This window comes from Leptinotarsa decemlineata, unplaced genomic scaffold, assembly GCF_025532065.1.
Source record: "Leptinotarsa decemlineata unplaced genomic scaffold, Ldec_3_MD MMD2_tig00000010_RagTag_RagTag, whole genome shotgun sequence".
In the NCBI taxonomy this organism is placed as follows: Eukaryota; Metazoa; Arthropoda; class Insecta; order Coleoptera; family Chrysomelidae; genus Leptinotarsa; species Leptinotarsa decemlineata.
In genome coordinates, this window is record NW_027412538.1 from 11,860,491 (window position 1) to 11,881,194 (window position 20,704).

Below are 20,704 nucleotides of genomic sequence, written 5' to 3' on the forward strand. Positions count from 1 at the left end.
TATACACGTTTCCATGTGCATAGAGCGAGAAGTTTCACAGTAGCGGCCTGACTATTTTCCAATCCGAATGCTATGACTGCAATCGTTTCTGCTTCAGACAGTTTTTCAATGGCCTCATGATACTGTCTATCTTGTTGCTCCACATAAACGTAATTAGTACTCATGTCCTTCAATTGTCGGTATTCCTCTTCAGTTGACTCAATTTTCTTGTATTCTTTAGCACCGTCCACGTCCGCGGAAACTTTCAACTTATGAATTTTCTTGATTTCTTTTCGATAAAATGCACACACTCCTTGAAGTTCATTTGCGTGGTTCAGAAACTTTGTGTTCACCAATTCCATTCGATGTTTGCCTCCGGTCAAGTAGTTCCCTTCGACTGTATTATGATCATACAGTGTCAAAATGAGGTAGTCACCATGTTTGAAAACTTCATTATAAGGCACCTTGACATCCATGTTGCAAAAATTTTGATAATATTCTAAACTTATATAAGCATAAAATATCTACCCACAAGAATAATTACCAGTGGAACTTTCAAAAGAATAATGAGTCTAGTAGATTAGTACTACTGTATTTATAGTGATGCCCCCCCCCTCTCCTTATCAACTCATTATCATAGTAAATTCCAGTAATTTTATGAATACAGGTAAATATTGTGGAAGACAGGTACATTTTATCAGGTACAATCAGAAATTTTAAAGATGGTCGTATTACTTCATCAACAGTTCAATATTTTGTTTACCTAAAGCTATTCAAAGAATCAGAAGAAAAATTAAATTCAGAAACATTTGTAAATTAAAAATAAAAATGTACCTATGTTTATTCCAGATGTCAGAAAAAAGAATTCTGATGGAGAATTCTTTTTTCTGAGCATATTGTAGATGTCATGAATGTTCTTAATAAGTATGTTCTATAGGAGTAATATGATCAAACTGGTTTATAGAATACTAAATAATATTATATGTTTTTAATATGTTACCAAAGGTAGATGATTGAAACGACCGCTTGTAGGTGGTCCTCAAATTTATAATTTACTCTGCCAGAGTTTATGATAATCAGAATATACTCATAATAAAGATAAACTATTGAAAACGAAAGAAATAAAAATAGAACCATTTGCCAAATCATGTCCGATTTTTGTCGAGGTGACGTTGATTGGTAGGCCTTCAAGTTAATAGTCATACAATGGAAACTATTGAGATATCATTCACGTACCTTTATTTGTTCATCCGATGTTACACCCAAATTGCTAAGACACTTTGCAAGCAACCATGGCAGTTCCCCAGGGATATCTTCCTCAGAGTCAGATTCTGAAAATTCAGCGAAATCAATTTCGTCAAGATCTTGGCTTTCGTTTTCTTTTTTTGAACCATCCCTTACAACGGATTTTTTTGCTTGATTTGGATGATTTTTCAACAGTATTGCTTCAGATGTTTCTGGCAACACCGGCTCTGAGGCCAAAACGCATCCGAGTACTATTAGGGCAGTTACTTGAACACATGCATCTGTAACACACAGAAATTCAATGGAATATAATCTCATGTCAAAAATGGTATGCGGACCAATTCACAAGTCCGCAAAAAAATGTAGGTATCTACTTGTATGTTAAACAAGTTATCATCTTAAAATAAAAGACAATATTTTTTTCCTATTTATAATTGTGGATCAAAACTTATTTTTTTTATCTAAAATATATTCAGTAGTAGGAAGCATCTGGAAGGTATCTTTGAAGCATCCTACAGTAGCCTGCCACCATCGAGACACTCCATCTTCCCTGGTTTTCCGTCTCATATCTCCTAAATTTTCTGGAGAGTAGTCGAGGTGGGATTGGAGAAAATGTACTTTCAAACTCATAAGGCAACCTGAAGCTTGTAATGCTTTCAACATTCTTTTGTAGATAGGGTCTTTTTTATAACCAAAAAATTTCTTTATGTCCTCTCTGAAGGCAATCCATACTTCGCTTTGAGGATCCGTCATGGTTGTAATAAATTGTGGATCAGCTATAGGCCATCTAATATCTGGTCCAACAAAAACAATTTCTTTCAACCTGGAAACTTTGATATTAGGTATTTGAAAGAATTTTCATTTTTTGGAATTGACTTAACAATGTGCTTCATCAAACCCAGCTTTATGTGAAGGGGTGTTACCGAAACTTTATGAAGGAGGCACCAAAGTTTCGTGCAGAATTTATAGAAATAGATTTATTAGAAACAGATGTCCTAATATACATAAAGAGTATACAAATATATCAGTTGTTAAACAAAATACAAAATAAACTAAAATATATAAGACCTATATAATAGAATATAGTGTGTAAAAACGTAGCAGTAGTAATTGGGCTTGTTTCATGATTTTTTTGTTTATAGTTCACTTGATAGAAATTTTAAATTGAAAAACAGTGCACTTTGTTTCATCTCTCTAAATACCGTAGTTTTCCCGTAATTAATTATTAAAAATCGAATGTGGTAGGGCGGTGACGTCACGCCCCTATTCCCGCTTCTTGTTCGATTGACCAATAGGAACAATAGAAATAACCAACATTGCCAAATCGTAAAATTCACGGAGCCTATAATTATCAATTTAATTATGGAAGTTTATATGAACCCGTTAACATTTCAATTAATGAAAAATTCTCTACATGTAATAATTTGTACACGAAAAATCATGCTTGAAAATAAGTTATATATCTAAAATCAGTACACAAAGTCGATAGATCACAAAATATTTACCTAACCTATGATTTTATGCATTATTTAATAATATACAGTTATGAAAAAAAAAGACTCTATTAGACCGTGCTTTTGGGCTTTGTAATACGAAGGAAGGTCTCGAGAAGGAACTAGACATCATCAAAAATGACAGAAAAGACTTTGGCTAAAAGACAGCAGGAGCCTCGCAAGGAAGAGAAGCCGTCACAACCAGTGCTTGCACTTTCCTACATCAGAGGATTATCGGAGAGGATAAGAAGAATTGGTTCCAAGTACAACATCAGAACCTGCTTCAGATCCGGTAACACTATCCGTAGCAGCCTCACGAAAACCAGGCCACCAAACGCGGACTGCGATTCCAAGAATTGCATTTACCGGATACCCTGTGAGTGCGGAAAATCCTATATTGGTGAAACTAAGAGGCCATTGAATGTTCGCATTGCCGAGCACAAGAAACACACCCAGCGAGGGGAAACCAGCAAATCAGGAATAGCAGACCATGTTAGGACCCATCAACACAACATCGAGTGGTTCCAAGCTGAGATCTTGCACAGAGAGGAACATTGGTTTAGGAGAAAATTCAAGGAAGCCGCATACATGTTGTCCAACAACGTATTCAGCCAGGCCAGCGTAGAAATACGCAACATATGGAAACCCATCATCAAGCGAAAAATGGCCAACTCCCGCCAAAACGGTCATCTCCCACGGAACCAGTGAAGCGGAAAATGGAAAGCAGGGATAAGTGAAAGTATTTGAAAGACCTATAAATAGTCATTTCTCGGAGGAATCAGTCCAGTCATCACCCGAAGACGATTGTAGATACTAACAATCGAAACGTCGTGAACTAACGTGACTTGGAATCTCTACACTTTTTATTTTATTTTTTCATTCTTTTATTTTTATTTTGTTTTTATTTATTCAATTGTTCTATTTTTACTTGTAGTTTATTTCACTATTATTTCATTTCAGGTTTATTTTGCTTAATATAATTGTTATTTTCAGCTATTCATTTTTAATTATTCTTTTTTAGTTGTTTCGGGGATTTCAAATCATTTTATATAGTAGACAATGGAAGTCCGAACCAGTGGTATTCTTATATATTCTCCGATAATTATTGAAATATAAATAAAAGTAAGGATTATCAGTGAATTTCCACAGATGGTGTAAAGAGTGAAGATTTCTTGATGAAATTTTAAATGACGAAGTGATTTTTTTCTATAGCTACTGTTCAATATGAAAGAAGGTTGGCATGTTGTTGAATCAAAAATGATCAATTGTGTTAGGTGTTATTATTGACCCATGATTCACGGTGTTTGCTTATAATAGTATTGACATTGTCTTATTATGACTATTTTATTGCTTATTGATTTAATTGGAAAGCTTTTTATTTTATTTTTATAGTATTTATTTTAATAAGTGCTTGCTATATGATTCTATATGATAATTTGTTCTTCCTACCAGGAGAACATATATAACGAAACTCCTCAGAAAAACACACCTACTTACCTCTGCTGTAGATAAACTGTTTGACGCTTCTAACAAGTTTGGAAAGCAGGCCTTGAGACATTCTGTGATAAGGTGTAGCTTGTACCAGTGCTGCAAGACACTTCAATATTTGTATTAAAACTGGAACATGCCTTTCTTTCATAGCAGCAATAAGGCTTTTATGCAACTGAGTTACTGTTAATCCCAGAAATACGGAAAATGGTGTAAACGAGGCACTTTTATCACTGAAAAAAAGATCTTGAAAGAAAATTGAAGTTACTTGACAATGTGCTCGTCAAACATCCTCTGTGAGGTATCTTGTCTGTCGGGTATAATTCAATGTTCAGCGTGGTATTAGCCGAGGAAGTAGATGTTTTCCGAGAGGCTTTTACTGGAATCTAGGGTGTAGCTAGTTGGGAAAGTATGTATCTCTCTTCGATTCAGCCTCCAAATATGTTTCAATATAATAATAATAATAACTGGTCTTTATTTTACGTGGCGGAGTTTACCAAAGCGCTATTCTTCCACTCAACCACGTTTGAAAAAAAAGAAACATTACAAAAAATAAATGGCAACTTCAGGACAATAGTAAGATTAAATTCAAACGTTTAAGTTTGGATCACTGTTGGCTGAGCAATTCAGTTTTAAGTTCACTTCTGAATAGCGGTAGTGAAGAATTTTTCAAAGATTCACTGAATGAATTATACATTGTTACAGCATGATACGTGAAGGATCGTTCATAGATAGTGCTGTTATGATTCGGAATGTCAAAATTATTGTTATTGAGTGTATCTGATGTCTGGGAAGGTGTTTATTTACCAAATTGGTATGGGTTGTTGTGTTTTTATCAGTTTGTGAATGAAACAAGCGAAAGGCAATTCTCTTCTGTTTCACATTTTTAACCAATCAAGTTGATTGATGGAAGGGGTCGCATGATATCTGTAATTCAAACTGAATATTAGTCTAATGCAGGCGTTCTGTACTTTCTGAATTCTTGCAGAAGTTATGGAATCGATACAAGGGCCAAAGACGACATCGCAATAATTAAACATAGATAGAATCAGTACGTCTGAAAGGGTAATTTTGAGAGACCTGCTAAGATAGTATCTGTTTGAATACAGATGTTTCAGAGTACCGTACGACCTTTGAATGAGAGTATTGACTTGATGAACAACTCTGAGGTTGTAGTCTATATGAAGTCCTACACATTTTATTTTGTCAGTCAATTCCACAGAATGTCCATCAATATACAAATCGATATTATCTATGGATATTATCTTCCACGATCTTTGGCTTTTCCAAAAATTATTAAAGATGATTTACTTGGATTAAGGTTTAGACAGTGTTGCTGCGAAATCTGAACAAGATTTTTTAAATCATTATTGAGCGATATGATGAAACCATAGAGGAAACTTCATAATAAATTTTAGGAAAAAAATTATTCTTCACAAAAAGTTCTGTAGTAATACCTAAAACGCAAGCATCTATTATCAAATTATTTCAGTCATTCGAAGTTTGTCAAAAAAACATGAATTTTGCTTGAAAGTGAAGCATTTTTGCTCATGCCCAAATATGGTATTGCATTGATTTATAATTAAAAATCAGGTTTAGAAATTTTTACCTACATTTTCCACTCCATACATTAATTTCAATTTTATATTATTTCAATTTAATGAATTGATGCAGTGTGTTTTTAATTTCAGAAACAATTTTTGAAAATGTTAAAAATAAAGGTACTAATGAGTGATTTTTTTGCTGGCAATACTGTTTTTGACAGATCACGTGTGAATCGTATCTTGTGTCATTGTCAAATTTATCAGTTTGGTCTATAATTTAACCATGAATGAACAACGAATGAAAAACGCTTGCAAATTATTGATTTTTATTATCAAAATTTATGCTCGGTGAAGAAAGTGCATCGTGCACTTCTTCCAATTTATGGGCAGTTTCGTCGACCTACTGAGGGAGCTATTCGGAAGCTTGTGACTAAATTTGGAACTCAGTTTACATTATTGGACATTAAACCACCAACACGCATACGTAGAGTCAGGACCGAAGAAAATATTGTGGCTGTATCCGCCAGTGTTCGTGATGACCGTGAAATGTCGATTCGCCGCCGTTCGCAGCAAGTGGGCCTCTGTTACTGCACTACGTGGATAATTTTGCGAAAGGATTTGGGTGTAAAACCTTATAAGATATAGCTGGTGCAAGAATTGAAGCCACACGACCTCTCACAACGTCTAACATTTGGTGAATGGACGCTGGCAAAGTTGGTGGAAGATCCACATTTTTATCGAAAAATTGTGTTCAGCGGCGAGGCTCATTTCTGGTTGAATGGATACGTTAACAAGCAAAATTTCCGCATCTGCGGTGAAGACCAGCCACAAGCATTTCAAGAGCTACCGAATCATACTGAAAAAGTTACTGGTTGGTGTGGATTATGGGTCGGTGGCATCATCGGGTCGTACTTCTTCAAAGACGACAATGGCTGGAACGTTACTGTGAATGGCGAGCGCTACCGTGTGACGATTGACGACTTTTTGTTGCTCAAAATGGAAGAATTGGACATGCTTGACATGTGGTTTCAACAAGACGGTGCCACATGCCACACGGCACGCGAAACAATGGCCCAATTAAGGTGAACAGTTCATCTCACGTTTGGGGCCCGTCAATTGGCCGCCTAGATCGTGTGATTTAACGCCTTTGGATTATTTCTTGTGGGGTCATTTTAAGGCTCATGTCTACAGGGATAAACCAGCAACAACTGACGGTCTGGAAGCCAATATTGAAGCATTTATACGTGAAATACCGGTCGATATGTTAGAGAGAGTGTGCCAAAATTGGACCTTGCGCATGGGCCATCTAAAGCGGAGCCGTGAACAACATTTGCATGAAATCATTTTCAAACATTAAATTATATTGATTGTTCTATCGATTCCAACAAAGATTTCATCAATTTTTTCAAATTTTTTGTGTTGTTTTGAAAATCAAATCCTGTACCTCTTAAAAAATCACCCGTTAGTGAAGATAAGGGTACTATTTTTAACAAACCTCTTAAATGACTGAAATGATTTTACAATCAATGGTTGCTTTTTACGTTTTAGTCCTTGTAGATTTTTTATGAAGAATAATTTGTTTTTTTTTTAATTGATAATGAAATTTCCATATGGCTCCAACTTAGTGAGACATACTCTATATCAATCCAAATGAAATGAGTCCAAATTTGATATTGAAGTCACTCCAGAGGAAATTGTTTTAATAAAATTGATGGTTTCAAACTTTACGAGGTCTGTTGAAAAAAGAAGGTGAATTTTCATTTTTCTCAAAAAAATATTTATTTATTCATCAATTTCAATTTTTTCCCTTTCAAAGTAACACTTAAATACCTTATTTCTTGAACAGACCTCTTATGTAACTTACCTGAATTCTGCTTGCGACAAAAACATTTTTGAAGAAGTTAGAAGTAATAAAAGCACGTTCAAAGCTGCCATCCTGCTTTTGAAAGAATGATCTTTGAGAATACAGATGACCAAATTATGCTGGCTTGACCCACTATCTTCTGGTATAAAATGAGACCAATACGAAAGAAAGGCGTTTTTTTCAGTATTCTAGAAAAGAGTGTGCAGTTAGTAAGGAAGCAACTTCCGTGTCATTTAAGATATTTAGTGGTAAGATTTACCTTAACAATAGTATAAAATAAGTTCAATGCTACCAATCGAACTCTTGCTTTCATTTGACGCACTTTCGAATGCCTACCAGCTTCATTATCGGAAAAATCTGAGTCACTGGTTTTCAGTCTGTCTTCAAGAAAGGTATTACTGAAAATATATCATTTATGGTTTCGAAACAATATGAATGTCAAAAACTCACCTAGGTTCAATTCCTGAAATGTTTTCGAATATAGGGTTAGCAGGAATGTAATCTGAATTATTAAAATGAGACTCTTCCGCATTGAGTATTTCTTTTTTATGCACACCTGATGACCTGTGTCTCCTATATTTTGTGAGCTGCAACAAAATATTCTACAGTCATTTCATTTTCTTTCGAGGGTCATCCTTTGAATTCTTACAAACAGTAGGAAAAAAATTTTTTTTTTGAACAAACTGTTTTATTTTTTCACAATGTCCGCTTTCAAGTTTGATATATTTTTGCATGTGTTCAAATTGATTTTCGAAACAGTAAGTTGATTTTTCTTAATGTTTTTTGGGTTTATTGGGTTTTACAAATCTATCTCTGGAACCGATTTCCATATCATTGCCATCGCAGAATCCTGGATCCAATCCAACGTTTACAATTCGGAACTCTTTACTGATAATTATGTGGTCTTCAGAAAAGACAGAAACCTCGAAGCATACTCCGTATTTAGGGGTGGTGGTGTTCTGTTAGCAGTGAGAGATGACTGTCAGGGTGTTAAAATTGATCTTTCTGAATTCGAGGGTAACTTCTCAACTATTGATGCCATTGGTTGTAAGATTACATTCAAGCATAATATATTTTTCATGTTTGGGATTTACATACCTCCAAATACTAGCGAAGCTCATATTCTGAAAATATTTGAAACTCTAGAGTCACTTGAATGTTTATACGATAACAAATTTCTCATTACAGGTGATTTCAATATACCAAATTCAATTCAAACGAATATCTCATAAATGGGAATCACAACTTGGACAATCTCCATCAATTCAATAGTTTTTATGATCTAAACCAATTCAATTCTCTGCTTAATATTTCAAATCGTTTACTTGACCTTGCCTTATCTAATTTTCAATACTCTGTATCCCACGATAAACTACACCTTCTAACCGAAGATGGCTATCACCCAGCACTGAACATAATTTTTTAATTCTCATCACCAGAACAACCATATAACCTCATCAGAAAGGAGGTATAACTTTCGTAAAGCCAATTTTCCACTTTTATATACTCTAATGCAGAATGTTGATTGGTCACCCATCGACCATTGTACAGCCACAGCCACAGAATTATTCTATTCATTATTAACCCCAATTATTAGTCAGTGTGTTCCGGTTAGTCACAACTTCATTAGAAAATATCCTCCCTGGTTCAATAATGAAATAATCAACGATATTAAAAGAAAAAATAAAATTTTTAGGAAACTGAAAACTACAGACTCAGGTATTCTCAAAGAAGAATTCCGATCTCTTCGTCGATCCATCAAAACAAAAATCAACTTAGCTTACAGAGAATATGAAAATAAATCTGAAAGGGCAATCAAAGAAGATCCTACCAATTTCTGGTCGTACATTCAAAATAAGAAAGGCACATCAAGAATTCCTAGTATTCTATTCTGGGACGATGTTGAATACAACAAATACCTCCGAAATCGTTAATGCATTTGCACAATTTTTTGAAAGTGCATATTCTCCACCCCTACAATCATATGAAGACACGAATGTTACCTCAAACAATCCTATCATTTTTTTAAAACATTTTTCACTAATATCCGCTTGTGAGTTTTGGTTTTAGTTTGTTGAGAGAATTGCAGATTTGCAGATATATATATATATATATATATATATATATTTTGATTGATGCAACTGATTTTCCTTTATTTTGAGTATTTCAATATTAAATTCTACAAAAAAGATTTGAAGCTTTATTTATCTGCGAGCGCTTTCGACAGTTGGTAGTACTGTCATCTTATGGCTTCTGAGGAGTGCCAGAGGATGACAGTACTACCAACTGTCGACAGCGCTCGCAGATAATTAATAGAAGATATAAAGCTTCGAATCCTTTTTGTAGAATTTAATATTGAAATATATATATGGATATATTAATTAGATATTTGAAGATTAAAATTAATTTCGATATCAAATTCAACTTTCAGATCGCAAATGAATGTTTCTCTTTCAAGAGCTATATTATTCAATGTATATTCAAAGAATATTGGACTTCTAATTTTAGCGAACGTAATGATTTGACACCTATCGATGTTTACCTTTAACAAATCATTTTTACACCACATGGAAAAGCTTCGAGATCTTTTTGAACTAATTCAGCATCTTCCAAGCAAGTAATTACTCGATAAAGTTTGTGATCATCCGCAAACATAAAAATTCTGTATATTTGAAAACAAACTCTATGTCCGATACAAACAAGTTGAACAGCAGTGGGCCCATATGGGATCTCTGCGGTACCCCTGATTGAACCTGTATATAATTTAGCAATCAACAATTACACAATTTTTATAAACATTTTAATTTCTAGACGTCGTAGCTTCCACGGTAGTAAGCTATGGTTGTAGTAAGCTACGGTGGGCCCCTTGTGTTTGTGGTGTGTCTTATTTTCACACAAATGCCCTGCTGGGAATACTTCATGTTTCCATGATCTGCCTAAATTTTCCTTATTGACTATAATGTCAATGTAGTAGTTCAAAAGTTTACAATACAAACCTTTCCTCCTTTCTTATGATTTGAAGCTGGGGCTTGCTCTGGAACACTAAATGCAGATGGCATTAACTTTTGGGGTGGTAAAAAGTCTATCCCCTCTATACCATAAAGCATAAATGATTTAACAAACCCCAGTAGAAGTCCCAGTTCACTTTTCAGATAATCCTGTCCTTTTGTACTCATTATATTTTGAAGTCCAAACAAACAAATTTGTATCACCTAAAAAGATAAACTTTTTCAGAATGGTATGAACAAAAACTGTATTTCTTCATTAAGAAATTTTCACAGGCAGTATGATCAAAAACGAGAAAATACATAGTTATTCTGTGACTTGAGCAAAGCCTTTGATTGTGTACCACACAATCGGCGACAAGACAAACTCTGGACACTCGGCATTAGAGGAAGAGCACATGATTGGTTCAGCTCGTTTCTTCTCACTACTCCAGTACACTACCTTTTCAATGCTCTTCCAAGTGATATGAAAAGTTGAATCGCTCAGTACAAACCAGTTTGAAACAGCTCAAAAAAAAATTTTCATTTCAGAAAGTTTAATTACCTTTCACATTTTATTGGACAAGCAATACTCATTCGAAAGGTTTCATCAATGTATGTATCAATGTAGCCATGCTAGAACCTCGTTGGCACAAGTTTTGACTTCTGAGAGTTGTCATTCGTAGGGAAGGGACAGATGGTTAACGGAAAAACATATTCAAACAGATGCCACTCTAGTGTTTTCCAATTCATTTCTTATTCACATATACTGTGGCATTTCGTTCTGTCCAAAAAATAGGGTGAATTTTCAAATTTCGCGGGCTACATTCCATGCCCATTACATAAAAAAGGAGATCCTTCATTGCCAAGTAATTTTAGACAAATTGTTATTTTTCCTGTTTTCTCAAAAATACTAGAAAGAGTAGTTTACAATTCATTAATTAGCTTCCTTAATTTAAATAATATATTAAGTCCTTACCAGTATGGATTCAGAAAAGGTTTGTCTACAACTGATGCCCTAAAATCTTTGACTGAATACATTGAGAACTGTTTTGAGGAGAATAAACACTGTTTGGGAATCTTCACTGACATATCAGCTGCATTTGACTGTGTAGACCACCAGATTTTATTATTAGAACTAAACAGATACGGGATACGTGGTACCTGTCTTAATTTCTTCAAGTCATACTTATCTCATCGTAGCCAAGCAGTAGTTGTTGACAATGTCATGGGTTCGTATATGTCTGTAACGAGAGGGTGCCCCAGGGTTCTGTACTGGGACCACTCTTATTTCTGATATACATAAATGATTTGCCAGATTCCATATCCTGCAATAATTTACTAACAAATATGTTTGCCGACGACACAACTTTCTGTATACAACTTGAAAAGGGGACTGATCATTTACCTATTTATCAAGATATTATGGCACATGCTAAGATTTGGTTCACAGCCAATGATCTTTTTTTGAATGAGACCAAAACCCGTTGTGAAATCTTTAGTGTAAATGGTACAAAAAGGTTGAAGGTTGAAAATGAGCACATAAAATTTCTAGGTATAGTTTCAGACCCACAACTGAGGCGGACAGCCCATATAAACTGTTTATGTAACAAGCTGTCGCAAGTGATATTTGCACTAAGAAAAATACGACATGTCACAAACATGGAAGCAACAGTATCTGCGTATTATGCATTGTTTCATAGTCACTTGATGTATGGAATACAGTGTTACGGTAATGCAGTATCTACACATATTACGAGAATTTTCACATTGCAGAAAGCGGCAATAAGATCTATTTTAAATGTACCATGGGATACCAGTTGTAGAGAACTATTTCCTTCATTAAAAATCATGACCATCTACTCACTGCTCATTTATCAAAGTATAATAACAGTCAAGTCAAAGATAAATGCAACACACTCGTCAATTCACCCTCATGATACCAGACACAAACACAATTTGTTGGTGCCATTATGTCGTCTGCAACGAACGCAAAGAGACGACATACGGCTCTTCAACCTTCTTCCCACAGAGTTTAGGAATAGACCCTCGACGCAATTCAAAAATCAATTAAAACAGATACTATCCAATAACTGTTTCTATAGTATACTTGAATTCGAAACATTCATCAAGAAAAACAGAAATATCTTCATGACCGACAGAAACCTGTAGTTTTATTTATACTGATAGCACAATTCATCATTATCTATATACATACTTTATATATTTATAATATATAATGCCATTGTTTTTATGTATTATTTATCTTTTCTATTGCGTTATACCTTCAATTTTTTATCATTAACCAATTTTAATGTATGACCTTATGTAAATTTTTAAATGTATTTTTCTACTGACCTGTCTACAAACTTTATGTTTCTTGAGACCAATAAAAATTATTATTATTATTATTATTCAATTAGCGTTTTTTGTTTTTTTTTGTTGGTAGCATTTTTATGTGGTTAGCATGTTTAGTTTATCAGTGAGAGGCATGAAAACTAGAAGTATTTTGCGATATTATTATTATTATATTATTGTTGTCATGCCATCTGTTTAGATATTTTTTCCTTGTGTGCATGATAAATTAATGTCATTGACAAAGATAGTGTACAGTATTGGACCTTGTATTGATCCTTGGGGTACCCCGACATTGACAATTTTTCCTTTGGATTTAAACTTTTCCAACATGACTATTTGTTTACAACCTTTAAGATACGATATTATACAATTGTGTAATGTTCCTCTAACACCAACATGGTAAAGTTTTTCAAAAAGGGGACAGTGGTGTACTGTATCAAATGCTTTACTCAAATCAAAGAAAAGAGTGATTGAAGAATCCTTCGAGTTCATATGATCATAAACATGCGAGCATAACTCTGCAATGGCAGAAATTGTGAATGTAACTTGTCGAAAGCCATGTTGGGAGGTTCCTAGAAAAACAACAACATGAATATAATCCTAATAACAGACAAACAACTGGTATTCATATTCTTAAAGATGGTAGTACAAGAAATTACTAACCTTGTCTTCTGTTAAATTTGTTTTACGAGTATACTTTCTTTCCAGTTGGAAAATGAATGTTTCGGCGCAGAGCTGTAAGTGAGGATTTTTATCAGGAGACTTGACTAAAGTGCAGGCTTCAAGGCACTGTAAAGCCATCAAAATCACTTCTGGACGACACATTTCTTGTCTGTTCAAAACGAAATTTTTTATTTCTTTTGAGGCAATTTCAACAATCTGAAAAAGACAGTTAGTTATACATACATATATTAGGTACTATCCATGATAATAACCATAGAATTTTCACATTAAATTCATATCAGTCTAAGTGATCAAGCTACCGTATAGCAAAAAGCATCATAAATAAAATTTATTATGAAAATTCTATAGTGATTTCATTAAGTAATGGGCCAGAGTACTCATAATACATATACTAGATGGGCTGAAAAGTTCGAAGTTTAACACACAGATGTCGCTACTAGTACCAAATGTATTCTAACCTAACCTTCAAAAGACTCCTACATAAATTTCACAGCTGCCTGACAAATATTTTGTGGCAGAGAACACTTTGAGTGAAGCAACTTTTGTGAGTTTCAAGAAAATGGATAAAAATGAATTTTTTGTGTTGATAAATCATTGCTTTTTGGCAAAAAAAAAACTGTTGAAGCCAAGGCTTGACTTGATAAACATGATTCGGACTTTGAACCAGGAGCACCAAGGAGGATGCATGCAGTGGATGCCCCAAAAAGGTTGTTAGAAAACATAAAAAAGTGCACAAAATAATTTTGGATGATTGCAAAGTGAGGTTGATCGAGATAGCTGAGGCTCTAAATGGATGAAACATGGCTCCATCATTTCACACCAGAATCAAAACGATCGTCATCTGAGTGGCTTGTATTTTGGAATGCACAATATTTATCGACTATCTTGAAAAAGGAAAACCAACAACATCGACTATAACATAGGGTTATTGGAGCCTTTGAAGGACGAAATATGGCCTCCAGCGGCTTCTCCTGTTCTCAGATCTCAAGAGATCGCTCGCTGGAAAGAAATTTAGTGCCGATGAAAAGGTTACCGTTGAAAGAAAGGCCTATTTTGAGGCTGAACCAAATCGTACAAGCAAAATGGTATTGAAAAATTGTATCACCCTCAAAGGCAACTATATTGAATAATGAAATGAAGTTTTATAAAAAAAATTTTTTTAGCCCAACTTGGCTATGTTCCCTACTCATTGATAATGATAAAAGATGAAATTTGACCTCATATACTATATTGTGTGGCAATCCTGTGAATGATATCAGATTCCACTCCTCAAGAAATGTTTGGAATACAAACTGAACAGAGAAAAGTTTTTTTTTGCATAATTCAATGTTCATTTATGAGTATTTGTTTAAATAGTATTTTTTGTTTGGTGTAATTCAATGTTAATATGAAATTAGTTGTTTGGAAAGGGTATTTTCTTCTAGTTCGTGTCTGCAACTAGTTGCTTTCTTCCTTTCTTTGGAAGATTCCTACATCTTTTTTGCATGAAGATAGAAACGTATGAAGCCAAAAACTTTCCTTTCCCAAAAATGAGAAACAGTTTTTAACCAATTCCTGTATTATGATTCACTTCTTACTGTTGGAGTGTTGGGTGCATTATTCCGCAACAAGGCCTCCATAGCCTGCAGTATATTGAAAAAAATGTCCTTATTTTCATTTCTGAGACAACTCAAGCACCACTGAATTGCAACCATCAGAGTTCTACCTTCCACGTTGATATTTTGCTGACTAAGATTCCATAAGAGTTTGCTGCATTTCTCCACTGGTATTTTGTCATCTGTTGGAATTAAACTGCAACACTGATTGATCAAGAGGACAGCTGTCTGAAATAAAACACAACAATGAATCATCAAGGTTAGTTGTAGTTGAAGTTATCTACCGTAGGATTTTTAACCACTGGATATTTATAATTCAAAGAGTTGAGGTCATCCAAACATTTACTCAAAATACTCTGATCCCCCACCGAACGTCCATGGAATATATTTCCAATTTTTGATAGAAGCTTAGAGAAAATTTCAGAGCTGTCTACATTCTCAGACATTTTTTATTGATTTGACTACTGCCTGTCTTCGATAGTTCTAATGTTATCCTTTTTGAAGTGATGTTAAAACTCAGGTGTTTTTCATCCCAACATTATCCAATCAAAGCCTGAACTTTTACTCAAAATACCAAAAATAATTTTATAAGCAGTTAATGGATATCACAGGAGAAGTTCCATGTTCTAGACAAGATCTTAGCATTGAACATTAACAAAATATCTTCTAGATTTTTCAAGCATCCAGGTAACAAAAAACTGGGTTCTGAAAAAAAAAAGTTCAGCGTTAATTCTGGTTATAATAAAATGGCATAGGTCTATCATTATTTTCAAGTCAATATTGAATTCAGGCATCTCATTCAATCAAACAACTGAAAAATTATATTCATCAATATCTTATTGAAAAAACATTTTATTTCGACTAAGTTTCACAATGAAGTGCTTCTTGAAAACGTTATGGATTTTCATTGAGTATGTTCAAAGTCTCTTGGAAAAATAAGGCCAATTTCTATTTTTCTCAAAATATTTATTCATTCATCAGTTTCCATTTTCTCTCCTTCAAAGAAGTCCCCCTCAGTAGTCATCCTAAGTCTGCCACGGCCACTTGCACCAGAATCCCCTACATTGCCATTATCTGGAATTTTTGCAGGTTTTTTCTCAGATTCAACAACCATAACCGATATTATGGTTTATACAGAAGTGAAATTCAAATGAGCATTATGTACTTATCAGAATATCTGTATGGTTTTTCTAAGCCTTTCTCTCAAAATGATTCTCTTAGTCATTTTGTATCATAACATTATTCTCTGAATGAAAAATCACCTCCTAGACGACATAATCCAATGACTGAAATCTAAAGATACTTACAGAATTTATTTATTCTGCAAGGAGTATTAAGGTTCGAATATTTTTATCGACTTCTTTTAGAGAAACAGTTATAAAACACATAGAAATTCAATATTTTTTGTAACATACTCATAAAAGATTGTACATATATTATAGGTTAGGCAGAATATTGACAATTTGACATTGACGTTTAATTCATTCGACAATGAACACTCTTGATTGGCCTGCTATGACAGCTGGTACAGTGTTGCTAACTTTTATGAACAGTATATTGTAGAAATCTCTTTAAAAACCCATAGTAATCACTATATCAATCAACAAAATTCTGTAGAAAATTTTATACATTTCAACTTATGAAATGATCGGTGATTTTGGAAAATATAAAAGAGGCATTCCTTCCTCAAAATAATGTAGGTACGTAGATAGTTTGTCAAAGAACACTACCCAGTAGGAGTATTCAGCAAAGATATTTTAGTAATCAGTAATAAAAAAACTGTTGTGTAGAATCACCAGCTAACTAGTAGTTCAGAGTTTGAAATGAATCAGTTCATGTTGAAAATCTGTCTTGAAAATTTCAAGTCAAAGATACCTATGAAGTTAGAAATTTTGTTAAGTTATGAATGGTGTTCTGGTTTCAAATAATAACTGAGACAACAAATGGACGGAATGAAGTTATGCTCGAAAGTAAGTGAATTGGTAATGTTTTCAAAATATATATAGACAAGTATGTAAAATCGAAAAACTTGGGAACGAATGAAAAATCCGTAAATCTAGGGACAAATTAATATTGTTAGCAACACTGAGCTAGGGATACCAAAATAAAGGTGGGAGTAGTGCCTTCAATTTTAATGAAAACAGTATACATTATACGATTAAAAAAATAATATGCTTAAAATAATGATTCTTTTTACAATATATCAATTTTTCTCAAGTTTTTTAATTTCTCGAACTCTAATCTGACATGAAACACTACTTTAGGGTATTTCAGCCACATCGTTGGTGGTACGAAAATCAGCTGTCTGCGATAAAACAGCTGGTCCGTTAATACGGAAAGCATCGAACTGCGCCGTAGGAATCCACTAGTTCACCACCAAAATCAGTCGGTATTCAATTTTCGCGAGCTCCGTGTCGAATAAACGTCAAAATTCTCATGATCCAGGGTCGGAACTTCAAAAATTTTAATGTGGTAGACTTGTTGACTTTGAGTCATTTATTATGTCACTTCATAGCCGTCTCGATATTATAATGACCGGTAGACGGGTGTGATTTTGGTGGTGAAGTGTAGGGTGGAAAATATAATGTTTATTTGAGCTAAAAAGTGAAGTGAAACTGCAAAATGGCGGACCTGGAAGCTGTACTAGCTGATGTCAGCTATCTTATGGCTATGGAAAAAAGCAAATGCACCCCAGCTGCGAGAGCTAGCAAAAAAATCGTTCTACCCGATCCCAGGTGAGTAGAAGGTCAATCACCTTTTGACTGACACTTGAACATTTGCGAAATAAGTAAATCTGCACTCTTCTGTACTATTTCATTTTACCATTGTTTTGGGTCAAACATATTTCAACTGAATGTTGAATATATTTATTTACTGGTGGTTTCCCTGAGGTGACTTTTGAGCTAGACATCAGAGCGAATTTTTTGTCGATAATTTTTCTGTATGTGCCTATTTTGTATGAATGTATTTATTGAGGTATAGCATTTATCTCTCGCATTTCTTTGTATTTGTGTAATGATAAGCAAATCAATCATATATGGAGTACTTATCGTGATATATCTGATAATCCCAAATAGAAACCTGTCTATCATCAGGAATATTACTGAAATAGTATCAACTGAATTGCTGCGGTTCTCATCTGTTATTTGACTCGATATTTGATAGGTTTCAATACTTTTCTGATAATATCTTTATTATGGAATTCATTAGTGAATTAGGATATTGCTCCATGTGTGGGTTTTAATATTCAATTGCAACTTGGGTTTTGTTTCTTCAACTGTAATTCAGTGATTATTCCAAACTCATTTTATACTAAAATATGTCAAAGTAGAATAATTTTCAATATTTAGTGTTTCTGATATTTTAACCCTGATTAGACGTGATATTTTAACCCTGATTAGACGTTGTCAATGTCAATTTAAAAGGTTCTGTTTATAGTTTTTTGAAATAGGCTCTGAAATTACAAACAAACTGTATTATTGTAAAATTTATGCTGACTAAAGTGTTTCATATATATTTATGCAAGTTTTCATCGACGTTTTTTGGGTACTTTCCACAATCTTAAAAATAAGAAAATTCTAATGGAAGGTGAAAATACCCAAAAAAGGTCGATGAAAAACTGATTTTCCACCTCAAAAATAACGTTCGTTCAATTAACATGTTTTGTTATGAATATGTTTTGTTTTGAAACAAATGTTTGATTTTGAAAATGCCGGTGCGTCATCCTAGAGACAAGTGGCGGAAAATATGCTGTGCTCTCTTGGTTTTTTTATGATGAAGTAAATGCCTTTGTAAACGGTAGAATATTAGGTATCAACTGAACTAAGCCATGTTTCATTTTCACAGATAATTGTTACAGCATTATACAATAGAAAACCATTTATTAAGGTACGAAAGATCAGGAAATTCATCAGGTAAACGAGCATAAGAATTAATGAAAATGTACCATAAAATGTGTAGTAAACTTCTAGCAATTTGTAATCATTCTAATCATATAAGTGATGACATATAAGGAATGACAACATTATTGATTTTTTGTTCATTGGGGATCGAGTTCCGGATATTTTCTTTAGTCCCTCTACCTTTCTGAACTTTTAGTGTTCTAAAACACTTAAATGATGCATTCTAGCCAAATGCGACACATTCGAAGCCTGTTATTAGTTCGGACTTTCATTGTCTGATATTATATAAAATGATTTGAATTCCCTGAAAAAATCTGTAAAAGATGAGGGTTTCAAACAAGATGAGGGACTGCCAATGGGATCGCCACTTTCACCAGTCATAGCCAACATATATATGGAGTGGTTTGAAATTCTGGCCATTGAAGAAGCCCACAAGAAGCCCCGAGTCTGGATGAGATACGTGGACGACACCTTCATAATATGGAACCATGGGAATGCAGAACTAGACACCTTCCTGAAGCACATCAACAACGTAAGTCCTTCCATCACTTCCATAATGGGAAACATCTGTATATCGAAAACCCACTCAGATGTGACAGTAAATGAATCAGGATTCCAACCACCATCAATCGAGTAAGAGAGGAATCATCAAGACTCTACTAGACCGTGATTTCCGGCTCTGTAATACAAAGGAAGGTCTCGAAAGGGAACTAGGCATCATCAAAAACGACCTTCAACGAAATGGTTACTCCAGAGTGATGGTAGAACAGGCTTCAGCTAGAAAACAGCAAGAACTCCACTAGGAAGAGAAGCCGCCTCAACCAGTACTTGTACTCCCCTACATCAGAGGATTGTCGAAAAGGATAAGAAAACCAGGCCACCCAACGCGGACTGCGATTCCAATCATACATCGGTGAAACTAAGAAGTCATTGAAAGTTCGCATTGCATTGCATCAAGTGGGCTCAAGCTGAAATCATCCACAAGGAGGAACACTGGTTTAGGAGAAAATTCAAAGAAGCCGCATATATGTTATCTAAAAACGCATTTAGCTAAACTAGCGTAGAGATACGCAACATTTGGAAACTTCTAATCAAGCGGAACACAACCAACTCCCCAAACGGTCAGCTTCCGCCAAAACCGATGAAGCGGAGAGACGAGGGAAGGGATAGGTGAAAGCACTCGAATGATCTATAAATAGTCAGATCTCGGAGGAAGTCCAGTTATCACCCGAAGACGATTGTGGATACTAACACTCGAAACGTCGTGTAGTAACTTGGTTTGGAATCTTTTAATTTTAAATTATTCATTTTTGTTGATAATTTTTTAATTTCATCTCGGGTTAATAGTTTTTTTTTGTATTTTTTGGTTGTTGCTTGTATTTTATTTCATTGTAATTTCTTTGCCTAATATAATTTTTATTTTTCAGCTAATCCTTTTTTTTATTTTGTTTAGATTTTTTTACAGATTTTTTTCAGGGATTTCAAATCAATTCATATCATATTAGACAATGGAAGTCCGAACTAATGAAGGGCTTAACGTAAAGCTAATAGAACCTCTGTTGAAGGAA

General features: G+C 34.3%; 2 protein-coding genes across 2 annotated transcripts in view; one reads left to right on the plus strand and one right to left on the minus strand.

The window, feature by feature from the left end:
- LOC111515420 (HEAT repeat-containing protein 6) overlaps positions 1-16,698 on the minus strand; it is a 72,206-nt gene extending 55,508 nt beyond the window's left edge. The window contains exons 1-10 of the mRNA XM_074171460.1: positions 16,542-16,698; positions 15,519-15,939; positions 15,217-15,462; positions 13,619-13,834; positions 10,610-10,825; positions 8,064-8,200; positions 7,873-8,011; positions 7,614-7,801; positions 4,215-4,438; positions 1,216-1,505 (exon numbers count right to left, since the gene is read on the minus strand). Coding sequence (XP_074027561.1) covers positions 1,216-1,505; positions 4,215-4,438; positions 7,614-7,801; positions 7,873-8,011; positions 8,064-8,200; positions 10,610-10,825; positions 13,619-13,834; positions 15,217-15,462; positions 15,519-15,680 — 1,818 coding nt within the window. The 5' untranslated portion in view covers positions 15,681-15,939; positions 16,542-16,698. The remainder of the gene's footprint in view (positions 1-1,215; positions 1,506-4,214; positions 4,439-7,613; positions 7,802-7,872; positions 8,012-8,063; positions 8,201-10,609; positions 10,826-13,618; positions 13,835-15,216; positions 15,463-15,518; positions 15,940-16,541) is intronic.
- An 836-nt stretch (positions 16,699-17,534) lies between these two features.
- Gprk1 (G protein-coupled receptor kinase 1) overlaps positions 17,535-20,704 on the plus strand; it is a 184,305-nt gene continuing 181,135 nt past the window's right edge. Inside the window, exon 1 of the mRNA XM_074171556.1 lies at positions 17,535-17,969. Coding sequence (XP_074027657.1) covers positions 17,857-17,969 — 113 coding nt within the window. The 5' untranslated portion in view covers positions 17,535-17,856. The remainder of the gene's footprint in view (positions 17,970-20,704) is intronic.